The 27,032-nt window shown below is 38.8% G+C and overlaps 1 protein-coding gene across 5 annotated transcripts in view; it reads left to right on the top strand.

The window, feature by feature from the left end:
* ZNF148 (zinc finger protein 148) overlaps nucleotides 1–24,967 on the top strand; it is a 33,512-nt gene extending 8,545 nt beyond the window's left edge. For 2 of the 5 annotated variants that reach the window (XM_088519578.1, XM_088519579.1), the window contains exons 2-7: nucleotides 10,779–11,124; nucleotides 12,327–12,452; nucleotides 15,520–15,643; nucleotides 16,280–16,363; nucleotides 21,898–22,016; nucleotides 22,349–24,967. In XM_088519578.1, coding sequence (XP_088375704.1) covers nucleotides 10,795–11,124; nucleotides 12,327–12,452; nucleotides 15,520–15,643; nucleotides 16,280–16,363; nucleotides 21,898–22,016; nucleotides 22,349–23,944 — 2,379 coding nt within the window. In that variant the 5' untranslated portion in view covers nucleotides 10,779–10,794 and the 3' untranslated portion in view covers nucleotides 23,945–24,967. The remainder of the gene's footprint in view (nucleotides 1–10,778; nucleotides 11,125–12,326; nucleotides 12,453–15,519; nucleotides 15,644–16,279; nucleotides 16,364–21,897; nucleotides 22,017–22,348) is intronic. The other 3 variants (XM_088519580.1, XM_088519582.1, XM_088519581.1) reach the window with 3 other exon arrangements.
* The last annotated feature ends 2,065 nt before the right edge of the window (nucleotides 24,968–27,032 follow it).

The following is a 27,032-nucleotide window of genomic DNA, read 5'->3' as shown; positions in this document are numbered from 1 at the left end:
AACTTGTTTCAATTTTCAAAATAGTTTTTTTTTTTCCTACAGTTTTATGTTTAGTGTAAATTTTCTTTTTGTTCTTAAGTGAGCCAGCTTTATGTAAGAGGTCCCTGAAAGGGCTTTATTTTTACTGTAGATAGAGTGGAAGTTGTAGATATGTTGTAGATATGAAGTTGGAGGAGTGGAACAGTCAACTGGTCCTGACCACTGATGGCTTGGAAAGACCCTATTCAAGGTAGCCCTATGGTGCTTGAAAGACAAGGTAGGATGTGAACAGGTTTTTTACAGTGTTTTGAACTAATTGGACTCTCTGAGGTTACAATTTCATGTGTAGGAGAAGGATAAGGTTGAAATGCCACTGGAACTATGCATAAAAATAAAATTGCATTAGAATATGACACAGCTTCTCTGACAGGTTTCTTGCCGGTACTGCCATGTGAAAAGTTAGACTATGGAGAGCCAACGATCTCTCTCTGGGTTTTCTTCTACAGGTTACACAGAATGTAGCCTTATCCTGAATAAGGATACCATAATGAAGCTGGAAAATAAATGTGTAGTTAGTGCACACCTCTGTCCTAGAGTCAAAATTCCTACTCGTGAGAGTGATTCCTAAATTCTAAGGTGTTTGCATTGCCTTCCCAGCATGAGAGACAATGTTGAGATAATACTTTCGGATACTTAAATAATTTCTGGAAGTATCATCTGTGCTCTTTAAGATTTATTTTGTCTCAGTTACTCATGTCTTTCTCACCTGTGGATCAGATTACTGCTGGTATTTTCCTCAAGTTTTTCTTATGGTGTCATGTGTATAAAATGAGGGGTGTTCTCCAGAATCTCTGAAACAAGATCTGCTGATGTGTAAAGACTTTGGGATCAGTCTTCTTGATTATACTTTCTTTAGCACGTTGCCCAATGTTATTTAGCTTACTTGGATTTAGGAAGTAATTAGCTTGAAATTTTCTTTAATATTATTTTACTTCTTTTAATGCCTGTAGCTGGCCTTTTAGAAAACAAGTAAGCTGAAATAAAGACATTACATTCAAAAAGCCTGTATTAAAAGAACATTTTTAGGTGCACTCAAGCATTAAAACTGCAGTATTGCATTTACGTATACCACCTTCATTTTCTACATTCATATCTACATTATTGTGTTGCTAATATATTGTACATGAATATTACATTGTAGTCTTTAATGACGCCTGACCGCTATTTTCCCCTGTGGATGCACAAGACACATGGTGATTATTGAATCAGCAGCTGCTCAGGATTTTGCTTTTTTTTCTCACTTTTTTTTCCCCCCATTGCCTAGTATGTCTTTCCTGTGCTGTATTTAGCCCTCCTGTGAAGGCAGCGTAACCATATTCCTTTGTGGGCTCTTGTAGTGCTCATCACCAGGCTGGTGAGGGCCTCATAGATAGTTCCTACTACTCTTTTCAGACCTAAATTCTAGGTGAATGGTTGCCCCCATTTTAGAGATGAGGGAAAGAAAATACATGGAGGGGGACTTGCCAAGGTAACAGATTTGCTCAACAGCAGTGGCAGAGCTGAGAAAAGAAGCCAAATCTCTTACTGTTTTTTTACATCATCGTGGTCGTAACCTGTGTTTTCTCTTCAGTCATAATATCCCACTTATTTTTTTCCTGGTGACAGTCCTGTGTCTGTGATCCCAAATTCTTCTAGTGATTCTCCATTGAGCATTCCTGGGAACTTGCTTGTGTGCTTCGTTGTCAGAGGCTACATCTCGAGAGAGGCTAGAGCCGCTCGCTTGCCTTCTTGTGCCATTTACCCAAGTGAGGGATGCAGGACTTCTTAAATATGCCACCTCCTTCCCTCCTGAACTCTGTTTGCTGCAGGAACAAGAGTAATATAAACTGATTAGTTCATCCTTGTGACCCTTACATGGCTTATTCTAACAAGTATTTCACTATTCCTCAGGGAAATGAAATGGATACTTTTATTCATCTTTATGGTTAGAGAATTAATGTCAAAGAGTAAGTTCAAAAGAAGAGTTTTGGTCATGTTGCTGGTGGAGATGTTTAAGATCTGTCTTTTGTTTGTTTATTTTAGTTTTTCTTTTCTTTTTAAAGTATAAGGCATTGTATCCCTCTCTGTATTTTAAAAGTGTTGCTGTCATTGATAGCATTGCAGCCTTGATCTCTCAACATTTACTGTAAATCTGACCTAAGTTTGTCAAGATAGGCACCCAGGAAATGAGGGAAGTGTAAATTTGATCATCTGCTTTAAAAAAAAAAAAAAACAAAAAAAAAACATACTGTCTCTGACAAGATTGACTGGAGAAGCAAATTATAGTAAACCAAGGTACCTTAATATGGCCAGTCCCTGACTTTTTTATGCATCCATGCAATTTCTTGTATTTTTCTAGGGGGTGTGTGTAGCCTTCAAGGGATTTTTTTCAAGAGCAATTTGGAAAAGCCACCAGCAATTCTGTCATATGTACAGAGAGATCGACCTTGGCCACGGGAGCCAGTGAGGGGCACTGATGGCAACAGTAGGTTGTCATCTCTACTAAAACAGCACCGCATGGCACTAGTGACGAGAGGAGATGCTGCACAGATTTGCTGATAGCAGAGTGGTGAGACCCAGGAATTTATCCAAGAAATCTGAGGGCTTGTCAAAAAAATCACAGTGTTTTTAAAGCAACATATTTTTCTTTTCTGTTTATTTTCAAGGTGCAATTGCACGGGATGAGCTGAGCCAGTTGCCCTGTGATTGCTGAATCGGAAAGGGCCCAGATCCTCTTCTGAGCTGCTTCTGACACACTGTCCTTCAGTGAATTAACCTAGTGGAAAATTTAACTAATAACTAAATATAAATATATGTAATAATAACAAATAAATTATACATATATAGTCCACCAGCCTGGCAAATTATATATAGATATACATAGATAAAGATATATTTTATCTGCAAATTTTCTGTCCAAAAATCCATCTTGAGGTATGCCCATGATATGTGAAATTTCATCAAATATTAAATAGCTGAAGTTTTAAAACTTTTAAAAGCATTTAGAAAATGGTGGGTAACCATAGTCATATGCATTGCTGTCTTCCTTCCTTGCATATAAAAAAATCTCTTGAATGTCTGTGTTTCATAGGGTAAGGATCCTGTTTTGCTCCTCTTGCAGTAACAGTATAGTGTGAGAAATTCTAATAGAAATGCTCAAATTAACTGCTTTGCAGCAGCTGATCATGTAGTATCATGCAATTGGTGAGCTTTTTGAAGATAAAAAAATAATATCGTGTATGCATTTTCCTCATAGTTAAAGTATGTGTGCTGCACTAGCATCCTTTTTGGGTTTTAACTGTGGCTTTGGTGATGTAATATTGAAAGCTTTGAGATGCGTGTCTTAGATGTCACGCTGTGGTTATGCTGGTGATGATCTAATGCTGAATTTAGAATAAACAAGGTGGCAAAGGTTTTCGCACATGGATAATTTTATGCCCAATAAGTAGATCTTCTGTGAGTAATCCTGTTGATTGTAATAGGACTATTCACAGCTCAGTGTGAGTGTAAGTCTTTGTGGGATCAGTCTCACCCTGGCACGTGTTGAGCAACACGGAGCATCTGGAATAACGGTGCCACACGTCTCAGGAGTGCTTGTGTCCTGTGTTGCATTTTAGGACCTGTTGTGATCTGAGAACCTTTTTATAGTGATTTATGCTCGATTAATTTCTATTTTGCAAGTCGGCACACATTAATTCATTCTTACAAATGATACTTTACACCTGTATGGTAATTTCAAGATCTCTTAGTTGCATCTTATTTTCAAAGAAGGGAGAACAGCTAACAAATATTCTTTATTAACTTGGGTATTTTTTACTTTACAAGCTTCTGCAGAATGTAAAATGAGCTTTTGATGTTGTGAAAGCTTTTATGTTGACTATATACATATTTTTAATAGTAAAGCTAAATATCTTTTCTGATGTGAAAGCATTCAACATGTTATGGGGTCTAATAGGTTAAAATGGCATTAGGAAGCTGTCAGGTTTCATATTTTTCTTTCTTTTGGAGAGAATTGTTTTAATGGTAGATTGATTTATGGTGATGCTAAATTTAAAGCATGAATTAGACACTTGTAGTTTTTTAATATGGTATTAGGCCATGTTGCTAACTCGGTCTTCATTAGCTCTAGGAGTTGCAGAATTTATAATTTCTTTTATGAAGGAAGCTTTGAGAATGCAGCGATGGGTTTTTCAGCTGGTTTAAACTTGGCACTGCTTTTAGGTAGGTCTGCGTGGCAGCTGTAAATGTCATTGGGGGTTGCACTTGGGGAGCAGTTACCAAAACGCTTTAATCCAACCCCTGAAAGGACCCGTCCCCCTCTTTCCTCCCTGCTCCTTCCCTGCCTGTCCCTGTGCCTCCTGCCTGCACAGTCCCACTCAGCCAAGTGGAGGCTTTTGGGCTTGAGGTTGTTTGTGTCCCTATCTGAATTTCTCAGTCTATCTGATTTAATCTTCCCCTTTTGAGAGGGGAAGGTGAACTTCTCTTGGCACAGTAGCTCTCTGTTGTAGTTGCTCTTTATAGGAGTTTGTCTACTTAGAAAGGTTTTACTAGCAATGCCAGTAAAACCACTCTGATTATATAATGATTTGCTGCTTTTATTTAGCTTAAACCTTTTCAAATGGAGTTATTCTAAAAAGGGGAAAAATCAATACTGGAATAAGGGTGTTCACAAACAGAACTCTGTAGATTTATGTATGTTCTGGATGTAAGTTTACATTTAAGTTTAGCCCAAATCACTGTAGTATTACCATAGAGATGAGCCCTAAGAGATGATAATATGCTTGGGAGTTTCCGTTTATTGCCTTTTTAAAGGCTTGGTTTATGTGCATTTTACATGCCTTTATGTTGTTCGGGACACACAGTGATTCTTCTAAAGGCGGTTGTGGAAGAAAGGACGTGGTAGGAATATACCCAGATCTGTGTCGTGGACCTACAGGTATTTACTCACCTGGAAGCCTGGCTTGTTTGATCTTAACTAAAACATACTTCCCAAATGTGCAGCTAAATTAAAAAATGACCTCCAATGTGAGATTACCTTGAAGACATCCAAAACGATGCATTGATTTCTGTGGCAATTTTTTCGAAGGGGGTCCTGGAGATGGATGTTTTTGTTAGACTGGTATCTGTTTGCAAAACACATCTTAGAATTTCCCTTTTTCTTCCTGGTTTTGTGTTTGGGATGCTTCTCTTAGAAAATGCAGTCAAAGGAAGTGTCTTTCTGTATGTGGTAGTAATATTTCTTTCTCAGGTCTTTGTTAGAACCCTTCAGAAAGAACTAAGGTTTTTCCAAGAAAAAGAATTAAATTTCAACAAACGTTGTCTCCCTCAACCTTCTCTCATTCTATTTTGCCTTTTGAAAACAAGGGAAAAGTGAATATGGGAAAGAAATGCAGAGGGATATGGATATAGAAAGCAGCAAATTCTGCTTTTTAATACTTAGAAGAAAGCAGATTTGGAGCACCAAAACCTTTTGCAGGAAATTGTTTACAGCTAGATGATGTTCATCTTTAAAAAAACAAACCAAAACAATAAAACAGTGTTCAATAGTAAAATAGTGTTTAATTCTGCAAACAGCTATTAAAATGCAGATGGTCTTTATATTTAATCTGATATTTACTAATCCTCCAAAGTATATTCTTGCTTCATCGTACATAAATAGTATTTTAAACCTAATCCAGAGACTCAACACAGTACTGAACCTACTAATTTGTTTTTTAAGTAAACCTGCTTAGTACCTGTGGATGCTGCCATGTTATTAAACACTGCCTTACCTAAGCCAAGAAGAAGAAATCAGTAACTCCTACCCTTGGGCAGCCCCCGTGGAGGAAAAGGGCCGGATCACACGTTGTGTCCGGGTGCCTCCCTGCAGCGTGGCAGCCTCCCCACGCGAGAGACCGCGTCCTGGCAGGGACTTTTATCCAGTGCAGTTTTCTTTTGATTGTATTTATTTATTTTTTTTGCCCTGAATTGTGAGGGTGGTTGCACTTTTCCTTTAGTACATTTTTGCTTAAATTTGCTGTTACTTTAATTAGAAATAGTGTCTTTACCATTTAGCTCTCCAGCTCACCGCAGCAGTAATCTTCGGAAAAACTGATGTCAGGGTTACTGAAATGAATAGTTCTAAGTGTTGCTGTCGGGTTTGCCCTAGTAGCAGTTTTTGAAGCGAAGCAACTTGGTTCGCTGGCTGTAGATGCTCTGCAAGCAGCTGCTGAGCCCCGTGTCGAAAGAGAAGGTGCTGGGAGGCTCCAGGACTATTTCTGGGGCAGTCCCTGCCCTTCCCCGCTCTCCTCCCTCGGGACATGTGCACATCCGTGAAGTCACTTGGGAAACGCTATCAAACAGCAACAGCTATCAAGCAAAATAGATACTTGAATGCAGCTCTTTTAACTGGCTTTTTTGTCTCTGTGTACTGCAAAACTGTATTTTTTTAAAAGAGAATCTTATACTTATTTGTTAAAGCTTAATAAAAGTTCTGGAATTCCATGGAAAATACCTCTGCAATAAGAGTAAGCCTTTCATGGCAAGAAATGTATCGGTGTATGTTAGCATATAGTTTATATTATTATAGCTTCACTCAATCTCAAATCAAGTTGATCTTTATTTCACAGATGCATCTTGTGCTTAAAACTGTGTAAGGTTTACCTCTTGCAGGCTTGGTAAAATGAATTTGTTTAAAGGCTTTTAACTTGCAGTTTCTTTATAAAACTGTTGTTCCTCCAAGAACCCCCCCCCCCTTTTTTTTTTTAGCTCCTCATCTTCAGTTGAAATGATAGGATTCTTCATTTGGGAGCCAAAAGGTGTCAGCTGGCAAATGGCACTTATTTTACTGAGGTGATTGCAAAGGAGATGCTCCTCATTTGGCTTAATAGCTTGTTTTCATTTGTGGTTCTTCATATAGTACCCAGACTTCCCTGTAATTTGCATTGTGTTTCATCACCTAGAATATGCAGCCTAACCCCATGAGTTGTGTTATTTTTGTGTGAAAAGCCAGTTGTTCGAAAGCTTATTTAAGAACTCGTCCATCCCCTCTACCAACATCTGATGGGACTCAAGATCGTGGCTGGAAATCAACTGAATGCTTTTAGTTCCGTGACTCTACTAAGCCTGCTAGTCGGGGTGGGGAAGAATATTTTCCATATCCTTGACAATTCAGAGAACTAATACCAATAAATACCCGAGACGGCTATTTTGCTTTCTGGACAGCTGCTTTAGCTCACCAGCTGTCTGAGGTTTCTGCATGCTACGAGTTGGTTGGTCTCTGCTGGTGAGGGTAGCTTGCTTGCTCTTTTGTGCTCTTCAGCACTCAGTCTCCCTATTTTTATTTGTCTGCTTACCTTCCTGTCAGGATATAGATTTAAATCCATGATTATCTCAATCTGTCTTTGATTTCAGAGTGATATGGCACAATCTTCTCTGTCAGCAGACAGACGAGGGTCCCTGAATTCTCACGCTTGATCCTACTTTTTGTTTTGTTTAAAATGCGTGGAAAATGTGTCTGAACATCTCAATTCCTGCATTCCAGTACCTGTGCATAAGGAGTCTGCAGGGAGCTTGTGCTGTTGCACTTCTGTAGCTTGCAACAAGATCACAGTGAATGATGATCCATGTAATAAGGACTCTGAATATGGCTAAATTTGAGGTAAAGGCTGGAATGAATAAATTGTCAGTATCTCCATATTCAATTCCTTGGAGTCTGTGTATTTCACATCACTTTAAGAGGATTGGCCTAATAAACCAGCCTCCACCTGCTCTCCTTCATGCCATCCAGCATCAAATAGAGTCTATGGAGAGAGAATCCTAAGAACTTCAGTTCCTCATTGCATTTCTTAATTGACACAAGATTTTATGCACAGAAAAGATTATAACTTCCTCCTTGTTTTCCGCTGTTGGGGTGACTGAGATCTGTTGTTGCAAGATCTCTCTGGAAGACCTGAATTGATAAAAGAAACAACCTTAATGCTATAGCAGGAGTTTATTTGTTTGTGTTTTTTTACTAGGAAAGCATCATAGGGTTGCTCAGTTACCTCTAAAAATACTTCATGGTTTCTGGCATGCCTGGAGGTGGCTATGTGGCATCCTGAGAGCACCCCTTCCCTTTAAGCAGCAGTTTTTCCCTCCTGTCCTGCAGTCACAGACTTTCTTTTTGGTCCATAAAATGTGGTTCTGCCCCAGAACAACCGCCTGATAAAACAACCTGCTTTTGGCTTCAGCTGCATTCGGAAAGTTCTGGGGAAGCTTTTCCAAGTGGTACTTTTGTTTGCAAAAAAAAAAAAAAAAAGGCTTTTTCAGATATGATTTAGAAAAAAAAAAAGGTTTTGGGCCACAGCTGCTCTGACTTTTGCACTTGCTGACCAGCTCTTCCCATGGTTGCTTTTTCTTCCTAGTCTATGATGTAGAATGAGGTCAGCCTCTGCATCACTGCCCAGCATGAAGGAAAGTTGCTAAAAGAACCAAATTTAAATGGGAAGCTCTTAGGTTCCTGCTTCCTATCAACGTACGGGATCTATAGAGCCTGAAGTAGCTGGGAGCTTGTCCTCCGAGAGCAGAAGTTTATAGTTTACTAGAATCAGCAGTGTTTCCTTCCACAGTTCCTTTTCCCCCAAAAGCTGGAGACAGCGTTCTGAGCTCGTAGGCACTGACACCGGCAAAAGCAGGAACCTGCTGCCCATTTGCCAGGACGTCAGCCAGGACGCGAGGCTCCCTGCCCCTGGCCTGTGCTTCCCGCCGTGGAGTTTCACCTTGGAAGACCTTTTCACGTTGTTAGTCGTTTTAATAAACTCGTGCAGGTGAGCTGTTCTGCAAGGTGTGGTGCGTGTGCCTGTTAATTCAGTGAAACTGCATTCAAAGTGTTCCCCTCTGGTTTACTAAAAGGTTATGCTGTCAATCTAGAGAATATTGACCAGCACTTTTATCTCAAATATTTCACTTTTGTATTTCCTGTTTTCCAAAACTAGTTAGTTTTTCCTGTTAGGAAATTAGATTTTTTTTCTTGGCTGTCTTGCAGTCCAGTAACTGGGGCCACAGTTAAACAGGAGTGAAGATGGGTACTATTTAGGATGATGCTGTCATATATAAACAAACAGACCTTACTTGGTGACTGCATCCCTCTGGCTTCCATCAGAGGCAGGCCTCCTGAAAGAAAACCTGTAATTGACTGAAAAGCTTCATTCTTTGGCATGTTTTTTATTTATTTGAAGCTCAGAAATGTATTTATGGGAACATCTTGTCAGTCGGGGTTTTTATGATACATTCAGCAATTTAGAAACCCAGAGAATAGAGACAAATGTTCTTTCACTTTCAACTTCTACCACTTGAATTACTACTAGAAGATGTTAAAGATGGCCTTTATTTTTCTTCTTTTTTTAAGAAATTGAATTTTATTTTCAGATTATAAGAACCAGCAGTAGTGTTTGAAACTCATGTAGAAGTGTGAGTTCTGCTGGCGGGTTGCATTCCTGTCAAATACTCCACAACCTCCCCTGAGGAGGGGCTGCTATTTATTTTGTAAACTTGCCATAGCTTGGTATAGACTAATCTTCACAGTGGATTAAGGTGCATTCAGAAATTTCCTTCAGCTGAAAAATATTCCGAAATGCTTTGCAAGGTGGTTTCTGCGATTGAGCTACAGAGCGGAGTTGTTGCATCCACGCTAGTCTGATCCGGTCGTCCTGCGGGTTGGCGGGGTGCTGAGCTGGGAGTGGGTTATCGGGATGAATTTCTGCCAGGTGGAGGCCCTGCCGCGCTCTGCGTGGAGAGAATCTGTGGTTCCTGGTTGTCCCCTGGACTTGCAGGGAGTAGCATCTGATGGAGGCTTGAACTGCGGTGGAGCCGCCAGCATCGCGCCCGTGTCGCAGTTCCGAGCGCGTCCCGGTCCCGCGGTGCCCGTGGACGTTCTGCGCCGGGCGGACTCACGGGGGAGGCGTCTGCGGGAGCGGGGCCAGCGGGTGCCAGGGCCAGGGGCTGCCGCGGGGGCTCCGCGCGCCCGGGGTGCCGGCGAGGAGAGCGCTCCGGCCGGCCTCGCGGGGAGGCCCAGGGGCCCAGGGGCCCAAGCAGAGGCTGCCCCTCCGGCTTCCCTGACCTGCTGCCTCTCCTGAGAACGGCTTAGCAGCGCCATGGAGCTGTTCTGAGCGTCACGGTTTTTATTAGCTACACGTGGATCATGACCAGTGCTGTTGGCTGCTGGCATTCCTGTTTTCTGCCTGATTCCCTAGTGGCTGAGTGGGTGTGGGAATGAACAGCCTTTTTGGAAACAAATTTGACTTTGCCCTCATCCTTTCTGTGTTGCCCTTTCTCTTGCTGGGGGATGTTGAGGTGTTCCAGGGCAGCGCGGCTGAACGAGCCCTTCAAGAGGAGGGGACACTCAACAGGGAGAGCAGGACAAAACTGTCAGAGGCCTCTCTAAAAGATAAATCAAAGCAGGAGAAGAAAACAGAGTAAAAGGAGCATGGAAAAAAGATGCGTTCTACAGAATTAGGAGAATTGAATTCTTTCTTGCTGTCATTTAATTGTAACTTTTCCTGTAATCTAAAGGCACCAAGTTATAAACTTGGCATTTGAAAGTGAATGTTTTTTGCATGCATGCCCGTGTGTGAGAGAATCTTACCCTGCTGAATGCAGATATCCAGGATTTCACTTTTATTTGGATATCCATTTTAGGAGTGTGTGCCTGGGTGTTGAGTTTGTGTAAAATGTTTTTAAGTTTAAAAAAAAAAATGAAGAGCACCAATATTAGATGTTTACTATTAAAACTTTCTTTGTAGGTTATTGCACTTAAGAATGAACATTGAAGACAAGCTGGGAGGATTATTTCTTAAATGTGGTGGCATAGACCAGATGCAGTCATCCAGGGCTATGGTAGGGATGGGTGCAGTATCTGACCAGTCCGGCGTGGTGGGAGAACGGCAAGAGGCAGTGCTGCAAGATCGGACTATGGCGCACCAGGAAATTCTTGCAACAGACGAAGTGTTACAGGAAAGCGAACTCCGGCAGCAAGAGATGATTTCACACGATGAACTCATGGTCCATGAGGAGACGGTAAAAAACGATGATGACATGGATACCCAAGATAGACTTCCTCAAGGGCTGCAGTATGCTGTTAATGTCCCTGTAAGCACTTTCTTTGTGAAATACGGAGAGATTGCTAGGAAGCATGATTTAGTAGTCTTATCCTACTCTGGCAAGAATTTATTAATTGCTTGTTTGGATTTTGATTATCAAAATATTTATGAATAGATGCTATTTATGAAAATGTCATTTGCCTCTGGCTGTGGATAAAATTTGCCAATTAAATATGATCTTTCAGTATCTGTTTTATAAATATTTTATAATCAGGCTGTTACCATATGAATTGCTGAGTTAAAATGTGCTCTTTTAAATAGATTTAATGCTCAAGGGTAACTACAAACCAGAATAAATAGCATTATTAAAAGGTGCACACCCTTTATGCTGTTCACAGTACTGTTTAGTTTCGCTTGCTGTAGGAAGCCTTTTCTTACGTGCTTTCCAAGTATGTGGACGCTTAGCAATTGCATTCACACTGCAGGTTGGACTGTGCCACTTCATACATGACCATAAATATGCCCCTCCTTGATACCTAAGAGAAGGTGAACCTCATCGATCCCAGGGCGAATGTAGATGACTTCCTTTTGAAAACAGAGCGTCTGTCTGTAATACAGCACATCATCACTGCTACCCTTCAGACATAAAGGATAATTACGAGGACTTAAAAACTAGCTAGCCTTACACACGAAGAATAATCTGTGTAAAGGTAGCACTGCAAAAACATTAGGCTGTTAGCTGTAGATCAGGTGGTGCAGGTGTCAGAAAAACGTAAGAATGTCTTGCTCTTTTTTGGAGTTTACATTAGATCAAGAAATACATTTTGGAAAAAAATAAAAAACCTTCCTTAGCACTATTTTTGTTTTAAATATCTGATAAACTATTCCGTTAAATCTTGCCTTGACAATACACGGACTAAAGTAAAATAGGTGTGAAAAACTGAATGGTTGTACAGATGGAAGTGATTTTAATATAACAACTTATCTCAAAATCACCACAGGTCAGAAGGAAAAAAGACTTTCGAGTTGAATGAAAGGATACATCAAAATGTCACTGTAGAAATTAACTATACCCTTCTTATTTAGGATACTTATTATTCCTTTCACTTAAATTTCTGAAAGAGTGAAACCACAAGATAATTCCCTTAGGAAAAGGTTTTTTGTTTCATCAGTTTGTCATCTTCTAAAATTGAAAAATTGCTTTTCTGTAGTGAGAACCTTACCTGAAACTGGCACTTGGTATCTTAACAGATCAGTGTAAAGCAAGAAATTACCTTTACTGATGCATCTGAACAACAGAAACGAGACAAAAAACAAATACGAGAGCCAGTAGATTTGCAGAAAAAGAAGAAAAGAAAACAGCGTTCACCAGCAAAAGTAAGACATTGATTTGGCAAAACCAAGATTAAAAGAACCTGAAGATTTGGTTGACTATGACTAATTTCATTAGCACTTGAAGTAGCTAGGCTGGAAATTGTTTGTTTGCTCAGTAAAGATGCAGTTTGGAAGTTTACCAGAGACCCAAAACAAAACCTGATTATAACACTGTTTTTCTTTGAACTCTTTTTAGCAACATGAACCCTTGACACATTTTAACATCTGTCTCTCCAGGCAGTTCTCTCTCAAATATATATATTTTTTTAAATTATGAGTCAGTAGTTTTGTAGACAACGTATAAATCATTACTCTGTATCTAATAATAGTTGTGCTTTCATGTGAACCTGATAATTTTATATGCTTTATGCATAGTGAGAAGTTCTTAAAAAGAAATCTAAAAGGGTAGTGTTGAAAATTTTAAAAAATTCACTAATGTATATAAAATAATCTACTGGTAGGGAATTTTCCTGTGGTCATAATCATCTTCATATATGTATTTATTTATATCAAAAGAACCTTACAATAGTTTCTGGATTGTTACCTCAAAAATTCTTTTCAAGATCCATTTGTGAGGAGTATGTATCCCTGTATGACTGAAAAGCTTAGAATCTCTTCTGTTGAGACTTACTTCAGATAAAAACAGCATTACTTCACCAAATGAGGTGAGCGCTGCGGCAGTGTTTTATCTTTGAGTAACTCCCCAAATCAATATTAATCTTCAGCTTTAAAATAGAATGTTTACAGGATGCTCTGATAGGCAAAAATCAGCGTTATATATACACCAGTATGGTCACACAGCAGCATTAAAATAAGCCTACTCTGGAATCAACCAGATTGCATATACATTGCAGGAGAACCCACTCTAACATGAGCAAGAAATCCAAAGCCCAGTTGTTCTCCCAAGATTAGCAGCCTTTCAGTCCTCCCTGAGGCAAGTTAGGTAGCAGTTGTAGTTCTTGGCAAGGTGACAAAGTGTTTCAGACTGGGTGTGGAGGCAGGTTCCAAAACCTTTGCATCGAGATACTTCTCCCTTTGATTAAACAATCCGAGCTCTAGCGTGAATACCCTTCACCCATCACTTCCATGGAAGCACTGCAAGGTGGGAGAGGCGCGTGCCCCTCTTCCAGCAGCCGTGTACTTGCCTGCTTCCCTTGTATCTCCCAAGCTGTCAGTGGCATTCTTGAGAGATAGCAAAAGATGGAAAAATGATCAGGAGAATCATTAAACAGGTGGTTCTTCAGCCCTTCCCCACGCTTGTTAGAGCTTTGTGAGGATAGGGCGGCAGAAAGAAGCTAAGGGACTAGTATAGGTGAGAGGCTACTTCAGTTTAGGTTAGTGGTCTCAGAGTACTCGGGTTGATTTTTCACTATTCGAACAGCCCCCATGGCTTTTTTATATGGAAGTCAATTAATATACTGAAGCAATTCAAATTTGTGGTTATTTTAACTTGCACACAAAAAGTCAGTAGCTTTTAGGAATCCTGTCTACTCTTTCCCCTGCCCCACACACATGCACACATATATACAGAAACACACATACACTTTTGTTGCTTTTAATAGAAAACTGCACTGACAAAACAAATGTTCTTGATATAGGAGGCCGTGCAAATGAACAGATGCAGAAGAAGAACACAGACTTAGGCTAACTATGAAACTAAGTAAACTTTCTGCAAATTTATTTTAAAAAAATGTAGCATATGAAAAATGCTTCATAACATATATTTAAATTCCTTTTAATTAACCAGTCAGTATTTCATTAGCACTATGTTGTTACAGAACAGAATTTCTATAATTATCTGTGTCTGTGACTTACTGGAGCTCTAACGTCCCTATCTGATAGACGTATGAATGTGCTTGTCCTTCAGAGTGAATGCACGAGATTTTGTTGGCTCAAGTTTTCACACTTGTTGAGTTTTGATGCAACAGATTAAAAATTGTTTAAGTAGATCCTACAGTTTGCTACTGTTGCAGAGAAAATTCTCTGCAGTCGGATATTCTGACTCTCCCTTTTTCATCATTATTGTTATCATAAACTTCCCAAACATCCTAATTAAGCAAAATGCAGATGTTTTCCCCAGCAGACTTTTTGTCTTTTTCTTTCATATAACAAGGGATTTAATTGTTTTATTTAAGGTTACTTAAACTCTTCTTTAAAGTTCTGTTTCTAGTTAAGCAAAACTTTTGGAAATGTAACTTGCTTATCAATTTTCTTACTCTCTTGCCAGAGATAGTAGGGGTTATATAATTGGGGTTTTTTTGTTTGTTTTTGATTTTTGTTTTGTTTGTCAAATAGAGAAATAGTGAATAGCTTTATTGAAGGAGATAGACACAGTGGAAATCTTTTTCACTTAAGCATTTTTTTTTTCCAAATTCATATGAAAATAGCTGCTTTCATACCAAAGCAATTGAGTGTGGAAAGTCGAATTTGTCAAGGACCTGCTCTAGCATGTGCATTGAGTGAGCAATATTCTGTTGCGTGAAAAATTTGAGCAGAGAGAAAAATAATGCTGTTCTTTTGGTTGTATGGCTTTCCAATTTTGTTTTGTTTTTTTTTTTGTTTTAAAGCAATTTGCCTCCGAGAGTATTGAGATTACATAATTTGTATGACTATCCTGGATAGGTTTTAATGCATTTTAACAAACATTCCAAATCTGATTGAAACAAGAATGTAACATTTCGCTTTTCTGTTAAAATACAATTATCCATGGTTCTGTGCCCAGAGGTGGTTTGGTTACGTCGCCTCCTTTCCACCAGACGGACAAAGTAAACAGTAGCCTCTAAAGTGACTCAGCTGAATAGGGAAGCTCTACGCTGCTTTTCCGTGAGCTGCTTCTGTCTCTGTCCTGTTGAAATATCCTTTAATTTAATGAGACACACGTTGGATTGGGCTGTGTTTGGAAATGTGAACTAAAAGCCTATCGGATAGTTTTGTAGCAATTAGCATGGTTTGCCTGAAGTGTTTATTTATTTATTTATTTTGCATTAAACAGATTTATTTTTCTTTTTTTTAGTAAATAAGACATCTTTAGAGGGTAGTGTGAGAACAAATTTTACTCTTTTTAAAATAGATCCTTACAATAAATGAGGACGGATCACTTGGTCTGAAAACCCACAAATCTCATGTTTGTGAGCATTGCAATGCTGCCTTTAGAACCAACTACCATTTACAGAGACATGTCTTCATTCATACAGGTACTGCTTGACTTCAAATTGTCTTTTCTGCTATATAAAGATTTGTTTACTTATGTTAAAAATGTTTTCAGCTCTATGCGAATTTCACTTTTAAGAGCGTAGCTAACTTGGCATCTAAACTTAGAGATTCCATGCACCAAAGTGTCAAAAGAATACCAGAAAAACAATCGACATGTTTTAAAAATTGAAAACTTAATTGTTTACAAGTTTCTTTTCTTTCTTTATCAGAAAGTAATGGGTTGACTTGTAGCCTAAGTGCCAAAATTGACCCCTTTGTAAAATGTGCTCCAGCTGCTTATTTGCCTGACGAGGTGTTTCTCTGAAAAAGGTACTTACCATCCTAGTAGCTTGCCAGTATCCTGAATGCAATCCCGTGCCAACATCGTGGTTCATGAGGAAATTACAGCCATTTCAGATCACTCTTCCCTGCTAGTATGAATATGACTTGTAGGTTCATGGAAAGAATTCTGGAGGTCATGTACCTAGTAAGGGTAATGTTTTTGGCTATTAGAATATTTTTGGAATTCGCTCAGATGCTGTTTTTTTTCGTAGGGATTTTTATATTCCTCAAAAGTAGTTATCAGAAACAACAGTGTGTAGTTATTAACTTATGGATGTGGAATTATATTGTTCAAGGTGAAAAACCATTTCAGTGCAGTCAGTGCGACATGCGTTTCATTCAGAAGTACCTGCTACAGAGGCATGAGAAGATTCATACTGGTGAGTATAGTGCCTTGAGTATTTTTACTAGCGTGCTTAAGAACTGTTTCCCCACTCAGGCAAGGTTTCCCATAATCAATATGCAGCCCAAAATCCTGCTGTAGTTTGTTTTGACTTAACAAATGTTATAAAACTTTGAAGATGAAGTTAGCTTTGTGCTTTTGACTTGCTCCACTTTTCTTTGGCTGTAAAGTGAGTATAAACGCTAGTAAGCAAATTGGAAAAGAGTCTTCTAAAAATAACCCAAGTAGCAAATCCTGAAGCTTTGGGTGTTCATAAACGTCCGTTTTTTTAAAAAAACAGTTTTATCTATTGTTGTATCAAGTTAATTTGGACAATTGGGACTTCCAAATCGCATTGCAGTAGATTTTTTGATTTCTTTTGGAATTTGATGGAAAAGTGCCAGGACTAAAATGGCCAAAATGCCTAATCCCAAAGGTATTAGTATCAGCATTACTTTTCACTCTTTTTTGAAAGGTTTAATTCAGAACTGTTCTAAAAATAAGAGCCTTAGTTTGAAAATAAGCAATATAGGTCAAATAAGGCCCGACATTTTAAGCCAAAGAGAGTTAAAGTTTATGCATACTTGTTTATTTTTTATCTTGTTGCACTGCACAAAACCACATTCTTTAACAGGTTTGGCTTCATTGGGTTTTTGGCATTTTGGTGCATGGCCTTTCAATCCCTCTGTAAATATTTTGTAATATGGTCCTTTTGGACTAGATGCCAGTTTCTCAGCCTGTTTTGCAGAAAAGCAGAGCTGGTGAATGTGCACAGTGTTTCTTGTCTGTGGCATTTAAATGGATATGAAAGCTACTAACACGCAGTGCAGTGTGTGCATGTGTAAGAGCTGAGAGGGAAAAAAAAAAAACCTCAGCAAAATGAATTTTCAGAGCAGTGTACAGGGAGTTACATGCACAAATGCCCTGTTGTTTATGGGGTTTTTGTATCCTAGGTTGCCATGAGTCCAGACTAAGTAGGTTTCCTTCAGCCAGCCAGCCCCAGAAGAGTCTCCATTCTTCTGTCCAACGTCTTTGTTCGGCTCCTAGGCTCTCCCCTGGCTCTGAATTGGTGAACCATGCTGCCTTCACTCTGTGCAGATATTAGTCTTGAAAAGAACACTCAACTCGCTCTCTTTCTTCTCTCTATTCCCCCCCGGAAAAAAAAGGGCAAAAATTTAAGCATGGTCTTTTTTTTTCTTTTTACATTTTTGTTCAGATTTTTTTTTTTCCTGAGGATTATTCCCTGTACGTGGCTTTGAAAATGAGAGTCTGGGCGATGTAGTTAGTTAACGCTTGATTGCAAATATTATATCAATTGATTTAATTTTATCTTTTCAAATTTAACTGGTAGCTCTGCAGAGAGTTCTGCTGGGTTGACTCTAAGCTTTGGAGGGAGGGATTGGTTGGGGGGAGGATTATTATTCTTTCTCCTGCCAGCTTTTACCTATACTACTCTTGGTTTAGCAGAGGAAAAAAAAGCTGCCATTTAACAAATGAACCATGTTGCTATCTGGCTATTTAGATAACTATCTTTTCCTCCTTTTCTCAGCATCCTGCTGGTTTAGGATAGTTTGATTATTTCCTAGAAAATTGAGAATGGCGATTGTGTTTAAATTGTTGAATTATGGATGCTTCCTGGGTGACAACTGTATAAATGTTTAGCAGAAAGTGTGTAAGTCCCAGCTTCCAGGAGTCTAATTCTCACTTTACTGGGACAGTTTCCAGTGCAGTTTCAGCGAGGTTGTGGTTATTCTGTTTATTGAAGCCATCCAAAAAAGCTGAAATCTCAATCTCTTTTGTCTGAGCAGAAGGTGAGCAATGGGTCTGTGTAACTCAGGCGAGAGGGAAGGAGATCTCTCTTCAGAGTCAGAAGAAATTTTTTTCTCACTCGGAGAAACTTTCATCACAAATACTTTTTTCTTTTTTCCTTCTGCTTTTTTAACTCTCCAACTGACCATTATGGCACCACCTTTTTTTGTAATATTCAAAATATTGAAGAAGAACAGGATATTTCCTCTTTGTTTTTTAAGATCTGTATCATTTTTTCAGGTTTAGTATTCTAAGACCATAGAAGATAGCGGTAACAAGCCCTGGACGCTCAGTTGCTGTAGCTTATTCCAATATGATTTGAATTCTGTTCTCTGAATCACTCCCTTAAATGAAATGTTATGAGGGAAGTAGGAAGCCATCATCGAACAGCTTTATCCTGTGTAAATAATTAAATAGTTGCATCTAAAAGCAGACATTGCATTAATACAAAATTCACTTACTAGGAGCAATTGCATATCTCAGTGATAGGACCATGCTGTTAAATTTGTCATTAATGATACAGAAAATTGCCATCTCAGGTAGGAGGAAGAATCATTGGTAGATTAATATTTTCACATTTCGAGTTTACGAGGCTCCTGAAGAGAATAATACCAAATATTTTTCAAATATATCTGCTTCTGTTGTTGTTGTTGATATTTCTGTACTCCTTCCCCACTCATGCATTCATGTGTCATATCCTAATTCTGTAACTCACCCCATTTTGCATTTTAAAAACACAAAGAAAGAGATTACATTAAAAGAATAAAGCAATATTGGGGCTAACAATCCAAGTGCCTTATTATTAAATCATGCTGCTTTTTTATTGCCTTTTTTCATATTTTATCATTTGTATTTTGTCTGTTTAGATTTTAGACTGTTCCAGGGGTTTAATTTTATAATCAAGAGCCTTTTACATATTGTATTTGATGCTATAAATAGCATTATTGCTCAGTTTTAATACATTTCCTATATAGACCCAAAACATACTCAAAATGTTCTAAGAGTACTTTTCTGTAGGCTGCTTTGATAAATAATGTTTATAATTATTGTATTTTAAAGTTTTCCCTTTTTTCCAATCAGAATCTTTCCTACTCGTTAACTTATTTCAGAAAAATATGTCTTTGATACTTCCTACGTTAGTTAAAATCTCCTCCATTTGCAATATTTCCCATTTTAAGAGTAAAGCAACATTTCAGAAGGCATCAGAAGTTTCGAAAGAAGGCATTATGGGGAATGTATCTTCATATTTAATCTATTTTCTAATATTGTCTTCCTTATGAAGGTTAAAGCAAGAATTAAGTATAATATGAGTTTCACAGAATGTTTCTCAGTCTTGCCGAGTGCTGTGGAATTCTACCAAAAAGCACCATTTTCCGTGTGGTAGTGATTCACTTGAGGGCAGTGTCCCCATAGAGCTCTTGCCACTTGGTAGCAATGCGTTTTCCTGTGTCCTCTCAGAGTCTCCAAAATACCTGTCACACTCTGATCCTTCCCCACACTGTGTGGGAATGGTGCAGGGTCTGGCACGGACACATAAGTGCTGCTGCCAGGGGGACGTAGGTGCCATCTGTATCGTACGCTGCAAAGGGCAAAACGAAGCCCCCTGCTTGGCCCTACTGAAGCTTGGAAAAGAAAGGTAGAAATGGAAGGGTAGAAATGGTAGAGTCTTCTGCCAGTACGTAACTGCTTTAAGTAGAACTATGTTGAGGGATCTATGCCTGCCCATATGCAAAAATTGCTATAAGGCCGAAGGTAAGTGTATGAGTGAAGCAGCCTGTATTCTAGCAGGAACAGGAGGGCTGCTCAAGCTAGGAGAAGACTAAGCTGTCTTTTTTGCTTCTCTGACTTGGTTTGGGTTCACTTGAGCTCAGGATGGTCTTCATCTGAAACTACAGTTTGTTTCTCTCAGAAAGGCTTAAAAGAGTGGGAAAGTAAAGCTCCAGACAGCGTAAGGAAAACTGTTTGAAGGGGCGATATAAAGGAAGCACAAAGGGATTAATGGAACAAAGGAAAGTAAAGCAGTAAATAGCAAGGATTAAAAAATAGTCTTTGGGAATGAGATGGTTTGGTGTATAACTCTAAAACAAAGATGACCTCAAAGTCTTACCTCATCTTCGTTAGAACTGAAGATAGGAATTTGAATTTGATTCAGAAAGTCTTAACAGGCTTGATTTAAATACAACACCATAGTAGTAAGTGTGCCTGTTGAAGAAAGAGAACATGAAGAATGAAACTGGAATTAGAAAGGTAGGGATTAGGCCACTGAGGAGCTGGTACAAGAAACGATGGCGTGATAGTTAAGTGTTGTAATTTAAGTTTAAAAAAAAAAAAAAAAAAGTAAAAAAAATCCCAGGATTTTATGGTGATTTTTAATAAGAAAGAAATGGCAAAGGTCATTCCTGGGCTAAATGTGAACCTATAAAAAAAAATCTACTGATGGATCTAAGAGATCTTAGGAGAGAAGATCATTTGTTTTCGGAGAGGATAAATTGGAGATGGCAACAGCTCATCAGGAAGGCATTGGCTGAGAACCCCTGTGGAAAAGTAAGGATTAGTAACTGAAAATAGGGCATAGGCTTAAAAAGAGAGAGATTTAAAAGATGCTTACAATTAGGATGGTCAAAGCTTTGAGTATTGAAGATCTGACTAAAAGCAAATGTACAGGTGATGCAGGTAATTTGCATTACAATTTTTAAAAATATTAACATCTTATTTGAGAGTGTGGTCATATCAATCTTGTTTCTACTTGGAGAGGATATGACTAAATACTGCTTTTCTAAATAGAGCATGTAAGTTTTAATAACAGTAAATTAAATAATATGTCTGAGAAATCACCTCAGAAATATAGAGAAAAATCATCTGCATATTTCTGGAAACAAAACATATCTGTGTTTTATTCACACAATCAGAGCCAGGAACAAAAAAGATGCTGACAGATACTATTGAAAGAATACAAAATCATCTCAAAAGATTGTATAATATTATTAAGAGGTAGGATGTTGATTTCAACACTAACTTTTCAGACAGTTCAAATTTTTAGGTTCATCAGAGAAACCTAGTGGTTGTAAAGGGATATCAGAGGGAAAAAGAATTCAATTGGCCTGGATCAATTTAGCTACAGGGACATGGTGTTTTCAGCTTAATTTTTCTAGTAAGAACACTTGGAACTTTCAGCCAAAATAATAAGATTTTTTTTCAGAGCAGGTACTTCAGTTCTGCATACAAATACCAGGAAAGAAAAAAAAATGCTGAGAACCCTACAAATATCTTAAATTAAAAACTTAAAAATATACCGTTATTGTAGAATGGGATTGCGTGACCTAAATTAGTGAGAGAAGTGTTTTATATAAACCACAGTCATAAAAGAGTATGTAGTAATATTTTAGGAAGGATAACTGTCTGTCTTCATTTTTTTAGGTTAAATATACATGCCTGTACCCACATTAGAAAAAGGGAGAGAGAATTCAGTTTCTTAAAACTTTTTTTTGTATAAATGCCCTTTTTTCCCCCTGTTTTTATGATTATTTTGAAGCATCAGACTACTGAGCCCTGGGAAAATTTGTCATGTGAGCAACCCTGTTTTTTCAGTAGTGACAGACTAAATCCTCCTTTTTATTACTTCTACTAGAGACTCTAGTATTTTATCTGATAATCGTGTGGAAAATATGTTTGTTTGAGAATTTATATTGTTTAGATTAATATTGATACTTGTTTTTTTATCAGGAGAGAAGCCATTTCGTTGTGATGAATGTGGTATGAGGTTTATTCAGAAATACCACATGGAAAGGCACAAAAGAACTCACAGTGGAGAGAAGCCTTACCAGTGCGAATATTGTTTGCAGGTAACACAGTTTATTGAAACATTTCTTACAGAACACCTTTCAATTCCTGAATAGTACACATGGGAATTTCTCCAGATGTTGTAGTCCTGTGCACACATATAATCTTTCAAAAAAATATCTTTTATAGGTTATGGTAGGTTATCTTGGTGCACAGGTGAAGCAGGGTCACAACTGCCTTCACTTGCTTTTATAGCTTTTTCTTTAATGCTTCAAATGGCACTTCCTTGGAAGTGGGTAAAGTGAGTGAAATATTAAGTAAATCTGTTAGAATCAGGGGGTTCTTTTTCTGCTGCTAATGTATTTATTTTTCTCTAATAAAAAACCTTCTGCAGTATTTCTCCAGGACTGATCGTGTGCTGAAACATAAACGTATGTGCCATGAGAACCGTGACAAGAAACCAAACAGAAGTGCCACCAAAGTTGGGTTTTTGCCATCAGAGGAAGATTCTGGTTTCTCTACGCCTATGAAAGACAGCTCCTTGCCAAAGAAGAAAAGGCAGAAAACAGAGAAATCAAAATCTGCGGATAAGGAAAGCACAGATAAGTCAGAACAGAAGAAGGACAAAAATGACTATTTGCCTTTGTACTCTTCCAGTACTAAAGTAAAAGACGAATATATGGTAGCGGAATATGCCGTTGAGATGCCACATTCTTCTGTCAGTGGGACGCACTTAGAGGAAGCAAATTCTGGAGAAATACACCCACCTAAGCTGGTTCTCAAGAAAGTTAACAGCAAGAGGAGTCTGAAACAGCCACTTGAGCAAAGTCAAACCATTTCACCTTTATCTACGTATGAAGACAGCAAGGTTTCAAAATATGCCTTTGATCTTGTGGATAAACAAGGTTTACTGGACTCCGAAGGTAATGCTGACATCGATCAAGTGGATACATTACAGGAAGGGCCCAGTAAACCGGTACACAGCAGCACTAATTATGATGATGCAATGCAGTTTTTAAAGAAAAAGAGGTATCTACAAGCAGCTAGTAACAATAGCAGAGAATATGCCTTGAATGTAAGTACCATAGCATCTCAACCTTCAGTAACACAGGCAGCTGTGGCAAGTGTCATTGATGAAACTGCCACAGCATCAATATTAGACACACAGGCACTGAATGTTGAAATTAAAGGTAACCATGACAAAAACGTCATTCCAGATGAGGTACTGCAAACGCTGTTAGATCATTATTCACACAAGGCTAATGGACAACATGAAATATCTTTCAGTGTGGCTGACACTGAGGTGACCTCCAGTATATCAATCAATTCTTCTGAAGTGTCTGAGGTCACCCAGTCTGAGACAGTTGGAACAAGCTCTCAAGCTTCCTCCTCAGATAAAGCTAGTATGTTGCAAGAATATTCAAAGTTTTTACAACAAGCTTTGGACAGAACTAGCCAAAATGATGCCTATTTGAACAACCCAAGCCTTAATTTTGTGACAGATAACCAGACTCTTACAACCCAGCCAGCATTTCCTTCCATAGAGAAACAGGTCTACACATCCATACCGGTCAACAGCTTTCGATCGGGAATGAACTCTCCGTTAAGAACAACTCCGGACAAGTCGCATTTTGGACTAATGGTTGGTGAATCACAGCACCCTTTTCCCTTTTCAGGTGATGAGGCAAATCATTCTTCCTCTTCCTCTACACAGGACTTTTTGGATCAAGTAACTTCTCAGAAGAAGGCAGAGGCCCAGCCTGTTCACCAAGCATATCAAATTAGCTCCTTTGAGCAGCCCTTCAGAGCTCAGTACCATGGGGCAAGAGCTGGAATATCATCTCAGTTTAGCACTGCCAATGGACAGGTGAACCTCCGGGGACCAGGGACAAGTGCTGAATTCCCAGAATTTCCTTTGGTGAATGTAAATGACAGTAGAGCTGGGATGACTTCTTCACCTGATGCCACAACAGGCCAGACTTTTGGCTAAGAAATCTTTGTAAATAATACTGGCACTTTAGAACACATTTGTCAAAACGGGGTTGCTCTATATAAGATGGAGTTCTGTACAGCTTTTAAGAGCGGTATGTTAAAACAAAAGTAAGCTGATATTAGCAAGACCAATAACTGCTTTTTTTTTTTTTTTTTTTTTATTAGTCACCATCACTGCCTAATGTTGTTGCCCCTATCAAAGGCAGTTTATTATTCACTTGTTTGAATACAGAAACTATTTTACCCTCAATGAGATTTAAAATAAACAAAATCCCCAGGTAAGACTTCCCCCCATGATTGTTTCCTAACTGGTTTCCTTGTATGCTTTGGGAGGACAGTTATTGTCTGATATTCATATTGTCATTTCCAAGCTTGTCAGCATACTCATTGCTCTTCAGCAGGGAATCAACACATACTAAAAAGACAGAATAAACTCTTGAGTTCCAAGGTCAAGCAATTATAGCTTTAAAAGATGGCATTTTCTAGAAGAAGATCCTTTCTTCCATCTTCGTCAAAAACAATTTTAGACCATTTGCCCTTTATTTTTGCTTTGCATTACATTGAGTTGTGTTTGGAGGAAAAAAATAAATTCTGATAGACTAACTCTACTATTTAAAAGCCTAATTAATTTAAAATATTTTAAACACCTTTTTTTTTAGCAAAATATCTAACTGCTAATGCATTTACTTCATTCCTGAAGTAATGTGTATTTCTTTGTACAGCTGAATCTAGATGTAACTTTTTAATGACTTTTTCGTATGCAGATATCAAGATTTTGAGGTTTTAGTTGAAATACTCTGTAGATGACATTCCCAATTACATAATGCTTACACAAACTGTGTATTCCAAGATTTAAAAGCTTAATTGTACCTTACCCTTCATACTCATAATGATTAACATAGAGCACTTAGTCTATTTGATAGTTTTTGATTTCGCAAAAAATAAAGCTATTTTAGATTTTTAGGTTTGATATGGTTTCATCATTGTCATCTCGTACAGCTCCAATTATTTTAGTATAAATTGAGATTGGATATTCCTAGCTTCTGTAAAAACTGTCTTAATTCTCTGTCTAGAATTTTGACAATTCAGATAATTAAATTTACTGAAGTACCCCAGAAAGTTGAAGAAGTGGGCATTCAAACTACATATCCTTTTAGTGTTTTTGTAGAGAAATTCATTACAATTTTACCAACCCAAACTGATGAATAATGCTAGTGAACAGAATTTCTTTTTGCGCATAGCCGAGTGATCAGAAGCTTTCATTGCATTTCACAATATAAATAAACAACAAACTTTATCCCTGTACCATGAATATGTTTTTTTGAATAGTACCTTGTCTTGAAGTATTCAGTATGGTACGATAGGTAGTTCTGTGTGCATTTTTAAGGTTGTAAGATTTGAGTAGCATAACTATTGTGTAGTTTAAGTTAACAATTTACAGATTTTTGAACTGTATGTTCTATTGCACCTTCCCTAAAGGGACACTGTCTGGTAGTTTAAGGCAGTTTAAGCCTAACATAGGCTGATTAACCAGGGAAATACACGCACACACACACACATATATATGTGTATATATGTAAATGCTTTTTTTTTCAATAGGGATGCGTAAATCCTTTTAGAGCACTATTGCTACCTGTTATCTCTCAAATGAAGCCATCAGCTAGTAGAAAAATCTGTGTCCCAAGAGGCTAAAGTAAATTCTGGCTTTTAATAGGACTCGTGTGGGACACGCAACCCTCCCCACCTCTGCCCAAAGTAGTAGCAAGATTTTTCTTAAGTTTCCTTGTCAGGACTGGTCTCTCTGAATCTCTGTCTTTTCCAGTGTAGTATGACTGAGAGTGCACTGATTGCCCTGGTGCAGTTGAGGAAGAAGGTGCATTTGCAGTCTGTGGCTTGCTTCCCACATTGCTAGGAAACCTAACTCGTGTAAGCTTCTTCCGTAGTACTGTTCTGTAAGGAAACGGATTCGGATTCATTGACGGTGTATAACTGGTGTATAATATAGGAAGGTGTTTCTGCATGCTAGTACTTGCCAGTTATTCGGTCTGGAGATTTGTCCGTGAGCCAAGGAGAAGGGAGAATAGTATATTCCATATGGATTTTTAATGATTCATGTAAGGAAGTTTATTTGAAAGAATATTTTAAATCTGATTCATGTCTATTTGGTTTTCTTCCTTTATGATCTTTTTTTTTTTTTTTGACCTTGCATCCTTCCTTGCACAGATACAGTTAATATGGCCCCTGTATTCCAGGAAGCCTCCTCTTGTAAAGCATGTTTCATCTTCATCGTTCATCCCCAGGAGATCCAGCTTTTGCTGCCTGAGTAATACTGTGTTGCCATCTTCGTCCTAGTGTCCTGCCAGTGCAAATAGATGGTCACTGATAGCACTATTTGTTAACCAAGACAAGCAGCAAAAGCAAAGAAAAAAAAGGCAAAATAAAGAAGAAAAGACAAAGTAAGTTAGAGCTTGGTTATCATTACACCTATCTGGCCCCATAGGGAACTAAGAGGGAACGAAGCCTGCTTGAAGCAGATAGATTTATTTTAAAAATCATCACTTGGCTACTCAGGCGTGGCCTAGGAAGGCCTAGCAAGGCGCAGCTCCCTCTCGGCGCGCTCCAGTGGGACGTGCAGGGCCTGTCCAGCGGGACGGAGCGGGGCCTGCGCGGAGCGGAGGGACGTGCTGGCCCAGCAGGGCGACGGGAGCCGCGCGCCGCAGGGCCGGCCTCGCGCCACGGGGACTCCTGGGCCTCGGGAGGCCGCAGAACCTCCCCGCGTGCCTCGGGACAGGCCGTGCGGTCCCCGTGTGCCGCGGCGGCTCCCGGTGCCCCCGTAGACCCAGCGGGTACTCACGGGGATAATCCAGGGATGCCCGAGGCTTTCTGCACGGAGCAATTAGCCAAATACCCTGCTGGAATTCCCTGAGCGCATGCCCCTTTATTTGGGAATAAGTGTGTACGTGGTTTGGGGGAAGTTTCCGCGTATAAAAAAATGCTTGCTTTTGTAGCAATTACCTTATTTTCAAACATTTTCCACTGCGCACGTTTTGCTGCTTTTCTCCCACTGCAGATGCACATTCTTCGTG

This window comes from Tinamus guttatus, unplaced genomic scaffold (genome assembly GCF_059628265.1).
Source record: "Tinamus guttatus ecotype Peru unplaced genomic scaffold, ASM5962826v1 Tinamus_guttatus_pri_ptg000060l, whole genome shotgun sequence".
NCBI lineage: Eukaryota > Metazoa > Chordata > Aves > Tinamiformes > Tinamidae > Tinamus > Tinamus guttatus.
Note: the sequence above shows the minus strand (reverse complement) of the source record. Positions and strands in the feature narration are given on the sequence as shown.